Here is a 7198-nt window from a genome sequence, read left to right on the forward strand (position 1 = left end):
AATGCTTATTATTTATGTGCGTGTGTGTATACACACACACACACACATATACACACACACACACACACACACACATATATATTTTTGAGACAGAGTCTTGCTTTTGTTGTCCAGGCTGGAGTGCAGTGGTACAGTCTTGGCTCACTAAGGTTCAAGCAGTTTTTCTGCTTCAGCCTCCCAAGTAGCTGGGATTACAGGTGCCTGCTACCACGCCCAGATAATTTTTGTATTTTTAGGAGAGATGGGGTTTTGCCATGTTGGCTAGGCTGGTCTTGAATTCCTGACACCTCAGGTGATCGGCCTGCCTCAGCCTCCCAAAGTGCTGGGATTACAGGCATGAGCCGTTTTGCCTGGCCTTAACAGGCATTTTAAATGAACCATGGTGGATTTCAGCTTCTTGGAACATTTATTTTCCACCCTTCGTACCAATACTTGTTTTAAAACAAACAAACACAAAACCCTTTTAATAACACAAAAAGCTCTACCAAAAACAAAACAAAACAAAGACCGAAGCTCCGTGACAGCAGAGGTTGGAAGGTTTTGTTTTGATGTTTAATGTCACAGTTTGCAAACTTCCTAAGAATTACAAATGCAAATATCCCATGCCGTCTGGTTTGGGAGGATGGTGTCAGATCTGGGCCTGCACCTCAAGATTCCAGTTGTTTTACATTAGAGGCCAGAACAGTCCATTTTAATTCTCCTTTCTCAGTAGAACCAAGAAGCCACATCTTTTTTTTTTTCTTTTGATGGAGTCTGGCTCTGTTGCCCAGACTGGAGTTCAGTGGTGCCATCTTGGCTCACTGCAACCTCTGCCTCCCGGGTTCAAGCAATTCTCATACCTGTCTCCCAAGTAGCTGGGATTACAGGCGCATGCCACTACACCTGGCTAATTTTTGTATTTTAGTAGAGACAGGGTTTCACCACACTGGCCAGGTTGATCTCAAACTTTTGACCTCAAGTGATCCACCTGCCTTGGCCTCCCAAAGTGCTGGGATTACAGGCATGAGCCACCACACCCAGCCCCAACAAGCCAGCTCTGGAGACTAGAATGACAGTTCTGTGACTCTTCTGCCTTTAAGGAGAGCCACACAGTGGTGAGGGGAGACAGGGCAAACAGTCTCAGAAAAACATCAGGGGAATGGGATGAGGTACCACCTAGTCATCACTCTTGGGAGAACCCAGGACTCCCCAGCGCCTTGGCTGCCCTTCACATCCTGGAGGGCTCTGGCACACCCTGGTGTAGACTGGAGGGTCTGGACCCAGCATCTTTTGCTTCATTTAGCAAATGCTTATTGAATGTCAAGTACATACCAAGACTTTCTGCTGATACCAGGTACCCAAGAATGAATGAGGCTCCATTCCTACCTTTAAGAAGCCCATGTGCTGGCGTCATCACTCACTTAAAAAAAAATCAAATCTTTCCTTCTCCCCCGAAGCTTTCCCTGGCTGCTTGGACCCACCATGATTACTACTTCCTCTGAGCTGCCTCTGTGCACCTCCTTGGCCTCCTTATCCGGCACCCCTGCCTACCCCCTTGTAGTAAAGGATCTCCATTGTATGTTCAATCTCTTTTTTTTTTTGAGACGGAGTTTTGCTGTTGTTGCCCAGGCTGGAGTGCAATGGCGCGATCTCGGCTCACCGCAACCTCCGCCTCCTGGGTTCAAGCAATTCTCCAGCCTCAGCCTCCTGAATAGCTGGGATTACAGGCATGCACCACCATGCCCAGCTAATTTTTGTATTTTTAGTAGAGACGGGGTTTCACCTTGTTGACCAGGATGGTCTCGATCTCTTGACCTCGTGATCCACCCGCCTCGGCCTCCCAAAGTGCTGGGATTACAGGCTTGAGCCACCGCGCCCGGCCCTGTATGTTCAATCTCTAAGAAGACTGCTCACTCCTTGGGCAGGCCCCTATCCAGCATTGCCCTGGATCCAGCCCAACCCTTGGGCATGCAACGGGTCCTCTATCCAACAGCTGGGCCAGCAAGTGCCTGTACATCCAGCAGAGGCCTGCAGTCCAGGTTTGGAGCAAGTGCTCACTCACCCTTCTTCTTGGTTTGGCACTTGACGTCTGGATGGTCAATGACCTCACACACGGCCACACAGCTAAGGATGGGACCGAGGAGGCTGTGCTGCCACCCGTGGCCGTGGGGGCTGTATATGAGAGCCAGGCTCAAGTCACTGGTGAGGTAGGTCCCCTCTCCAAACAAGGATGTCTGCAGTGGCAGAGGCCGACAGAAGAGAAACACAGATGGGTCAATGTACAGTTGGCATGCCAAGATGGCACAGGTCTTTCTTCAACAGCGTTGTAAACACGAAATTTTCAACCCCCCTTTTCTTCCCCAGCAAGACACACGATGAAATAATCCTGTGATATCATCATAGGGTTATTACTAAACACATTCCTGTCTGACAGCAGTTTAACTGATTGTGGATTTGGCCATCTGGCCTGGCACACGAACAGTTCCTTGTGGTCAAGCATGAGTGAGAAAAACATAGGTATAGGCATCCAAACAGACCTCAGTTTGAATCCTCCAGGAAGTGGCAAGTTATCTAAACTCTCTGTCTCAGTTTCTAGATCTACAAAATAACGTTACTAGTACCTCTTTTACAAGGTTGCTGGTGCGGATTAAATGAGGCAAGCTACATAAAAGAGTGGGACACCCGGCACATGTAAACAAACGAGGGGCCAGCACGCCACTGCAGGCCCTTATGTTCTGGTATATAAAGTAATTCCTGTAATTCCTGTTACATGAATGCATCAAGCATGGTTACTCTGATGGGCTTGAAATGCAAGTCACACCCTTAGGCACAGGAGGGGGTCCCACCTGAGAACAGAGGTATCTGAGTCATTACTTAGAAAATGAAAGAGTCTCTCACAAAGAAAAAAATAAAAATTAAAAATTAAGAAATAATAAATTAGAAATGAGTCTGTCAGACCAGAAACGATAACCAAATGAGGGAGACCTACATGCAGGGCAAGGTACGTTCTACTCTTTGTATTGGTGTTGACCAAGAAAACGTCTAAAAATCCAGGAGGCGTCTCCCTGGTGGTGCCCTCCATGAGGAAGCATGCCAGGTGAAGGACCTGCGAGTCAAGGCTACAGCAGGGGTGGTGAACACCCTTTGCCCATGGCAGGTGACCAGTAATCAGCCACAATTGCCGACACAGCAATATCAACCATGGCACTTATTCCCAATGGCCCAGAACCCCCAACTTAACATTCCAGGTAGCTGCTACCAATGGATGGACACTGACACTCAAATCGAAACTCAATTGCTATCCCTGGGTCACACTATCAGTATCTCAAGATGATAAGTGGACTTGAAGAGGTCACTGAAGAATATCTTATGCTCTGGAATTGAGAAATATCCTTCTTCAGTGGCACCAGGCTTCCAAAATCCTAAATCTGTTAAGTGAAGCTTAGGATAAATGAAACAAACCTTTGCTTGGCCTTTGGGAAGCTCTTTGCCAAGTTAGGCAGGGTCTCCATCTTTCAAAAGCTGACACATACCTTCTCCAATGACCCTGGACGCCCTCTGATCTGACCCCACATCCATTCTCTGCTCATGCCATCATGTGTTAACCCTTCCTTAGACTTGAGAACCCCACGCAAGGCTGACAGGAGCAGTGGTGCACAAGAGCGGGAAGCTCGGTGTATCCCTGCCATGAAAACAGTATCAGTATCAACTGGCAGATGGACTCCCTCAAGCAAGCCCTTCGTTGAAAACGCAGGCAGAGGAGACCTAAGAGGACTGATACGATTTACTAAAGGATATACATATACATCTATTTTTTGAGATGGAGTATTGCTCTGTTACGCAGGCTGGGGTGCAGTGCTGTGACCTCAGCTCACTGCAACCTCCACCTCCCAGGTTCAAGCAATTCTGCCTCAGCCTCCCGAGTAGCTGGGACTACAGGTGCCTGCCACCATACCTGGCTAACTTGTTGTATTTTTAGTAGAGATGGGGTTTCACCGTGTTAGCCAGGATGGTCGATCTGACCTCGTGTTCCACCCAACCCCGGCCTCCCAAAGTGCTGGGATTACAGGCTTGAGCCACCGCGCCCGGCCCGATTTTGCATTTTCATGGGCTTCCAGGTGATGCTGTTACTGCTGGCTTCCAGACCACATTTTGAGAGACAAAGCATTAGTAAGCCTACCCACCCCCACTCTACACCCCAACTGCAAACTCCTAGGGTTCTGAATCTCCCCCTCCCCACTCGCCCACCTCCATCCCTGCTTCCTCATGGCAGCAGGGTGTCCCATAGGCCCCACCTTGTTCAGATGGCAGTGCAGGCCATTGTGGATAATGGAATGGAAGTTTTCTAGGCGGCTACCATGAAAGGCATAGATTAGGTCTCGTTCTCCTTTGGTCTCATAAAATTTGGCGTTGGCTGGGTCAAAGTACTCAACTTCAAACAGGAAGTCCGGTGCGGGAACAGGCGTGTGAGGAGCCCCAGTCAGCTTTTGGATCTTTTCAAACTTGAAAACATGAAGAGGGTCAAAATTTTACTTGGGGAGCTGGTAAAATGTGCTGCAAAAAATAGTCTGTTAAACCCTCAGGCTTAACTCCCACGGACTCTGCTCATGAGAACAGGTTTCATGAGGATGGAGACACAAGCAAACTCAGACCTCACAGCACAAGACTGCTTTCCTTCAATAACATGTTTTCCCAGCCGGGCACGGTGGCTCACGCTAGTAATCCCAACACTTTGGGAGGCCCAGGCAGGTGGATCATTTGAGGCCAGGAGTTCGAGACCAGCCTAACCAACATGGTGAAATCCCGTCTTTATTAAAAATACAAAATTAGCCGGGTATGGTGGTGCATGCCTTTAGTCCCAGTTACTTGGGAGGCTGAGGCAGAAGAATCACTTGAACCTGGGAGGTGGAGGTTACAGTGAGCCAAGATTGCAGCACTGCACTCCGGCCTGGGCAATAAGAGCAAAACTCCATCTAAAAATAAATAAATAATAACATTTTCCCTACAGTAGGCTGAGAAGCATAAACTGCTCCTTCGAAGTGGAGATCACTTCTAATTCTCCTAACACTTTTACATCTATTTCCTGCATTCCATTTTTACAACAATCTTGTGATTGCTGTAAAAATTCCCTCCCATCCTTGTCCGTGTACATGTGATTTTGCAGGTGGAATTGTACCAAGATCCCATCAAGAGATGAAACCTACTTGTCCACCCTTGAAACTGTGCTTGGTCATGTGACTTGCTTTGGCCAAAGGGAGATTAACATATACATGGCAAACAGAGACTTGAGAAGGGCTTGCCTTTCCTTGTTTGCTGCTGAGAACCCCTCACCATTGTCCTGGCTTATCTCCTGTAGGGAGGGTGTGAGCCTCCAGCATGGTGACCATCCCAGCCAAGGCCCCAGAAATGTGAGGCCACCCTAGCTTATCCAGACAAGCCCAGAACCACTCAACCAACCCACAAAATCATGAGAAACAATCAGCATTTGTTGCTGCTGTTGTGTTTGAGACAGGATCTGGCTCTGTCACCCAGGTTGGAGTGCAGTGGCATGATTTTGGCTTAATGCAACCTCTACCTCCCGGGCTCAAGTGATGCTCTTGCCTCAGCCTTCCTAGCGGCTGGGACTACAGGCACATGCCACCATGCCCAGCTAATTTTTGTATTTTTTGTAGGTACAGGGTCTTGCCATGTTGCCCAGGCTGGTCTCGAGCACCTGGGCTCATGTGATCCGCCCACCTGAGCCTCCCAGAGTGCTGGGATTACAGGCGTGAGCCACTAAGCCGAGCCAGCATTTGTGTTTTAAGCCACTACATTTTTGATATGGTTTAGTATTCAACAAAAATTGATACAGCAGAGTAACCTTCTTACTTAAGGAAGAAATGATGTAGTCTTTCCCTGTCTTCAGACTACATCATTTCAGTGGGGTTTTTTTCTTTTTTTGAGACAGGGTCTCACTCTGTCACCCAGGTTAGAATGCAGTGGTACAATCATAGCTCATTACAGCCTTGAACTCCTAGGTTCGAGCAATCATCCAGCCTCAGTTTCTTGACTAGCTGGGACTATAGGTGCAACTACTATGTGCGCCTAATTCTTAAATTTTTCGTAGAGAGGGTCTTGCTATGTTGCCCACACTGATCTTGAACTCCCAGCCTCAAGCAATCTTCCCATCTCTGCCTCCCAAAGTATTGGGATTAAAGGCATGAGACACTGCACCCAGTCCATTTCAGTGGTTTTCTTTTTTGAGATGGAGTCTTGCTCTTTCTCCCAGCCTGGAGTGCAGTGGCATGATCTCGGCTCACTGCAGCCTCCACCTCCCAGGTTCAAGCAATTCTTCTGCCTCAGTCTCCCGAGTAGCTAGGATTACAGGCATGCGCCACGAAGCCTAACGAATTTTTCTATTTTTATTAGAGACAGGGTTTCGTCATGTTGGCCAGGCTGGTCTTGAACTCCTGGCCAAGTGATCCGCCCAACTTGACTTCCCAAAGTGCTGGGATTATAGGTGTGAGCCACTGTGCCCGGCCCATTTCAGTGGTTTTCAAATAGTAGGTCACAAACCAAAGTCAGTCTATGCAAAGTTTTCTCTGGATTATGACTGAATGAGCAAAATAAGAGCAATATAACAGATACATCGATCTAAGGTTGCCATGTACCTGTCTTTGGAACTCTTCTTTATTCTGAAGTCAAGGCCATCCTCCTTTTAGCACATGGTAGGCTAACGTACTTATTTGGGCAAAACAAAAAGTTGACAATCGTGGGTCCCAACGACCCACGTTTTAATAGAAATTTAACTGGTCCACAATCAAAAGTCCAGGAGGCTTATTTACCTTAGCACCCAACATCTAGTAGGTGCTCGACGCCCACATGAGTGAGGTAAGAATAAAGCACTGAATAAATTTGAATTCAACAGATGGCAACAGTGAAGCCCAGAGATTCACTAGGAATTAGCCACCCAGCCTGGAGCTGAATACAGGCCTCCTGACTCCTACTCTAGGGCTCTCTGTGGTAGTTTAACATCCGACACAGAAGAATATCCCTTAAGACAGCAGAATCCGGGCCGGGCGCGGTGGCTCAAGCCTGTAATCCCAGCACTTTGGGAGGCCGAGGCGGGTAGATCACGAGGTCAAGAGATCGAGACCATCCTGGTCAACATGGTGAAACCCTGTCTCTACTAAAAAACTACAAAAAATTAGCTGGGCATGGTGGCGCGTGCCTGTAATCC

The 7198-nt window shown here is 47.9% G+C and overlaps 1 protein-coding gene across 4 annotated transcripts in view; it reads right to left on the reverse strand.

Annotated features, from left to right (window-relative positions):
• The window catches only part of PARP16 (poly(ADP-ribose) polymerase family member 16), a 25624-nt gene that overhangs the window by 2970 nt on the left and 15456 nt on the right, over positions 1-7198 (reverse strand). For all 4 annotated transcript variants that reach the window (XM_032250983.1, XM_032250984.1, XM_032250981.1 and 1 more), the window contains 2 exons: positions 4275-4481; positions 2042-2213 (listed from right to left, as the gene is read on the reverse strand). In XM_032250983.1, the coding sequence (XP_032106874.1) occupies positions 2042-2213; positions 4275-4481 (379 nt within the window). The remainder of the gene's footprint in view (positions 1-2041; positions 2214-4274; positions 4482-7198) is intronic.

The sequence above is a fragment of the Sapajus apella genome, unplaced genomic scaffold, assembly GCF_009761245.1.
Source record: "Sapajus apella isolate SASKATOON/1434 unplaced genomic scaffold, GSC_monkey_1.0 scaffold74, whole genome shotgun sequence".
Taxonomy (NCBI): Eukaryota; Metazoa; Chordata; class Mammalia; order Primates; family Cebidae; genus Sapajus; species Sapajus apella.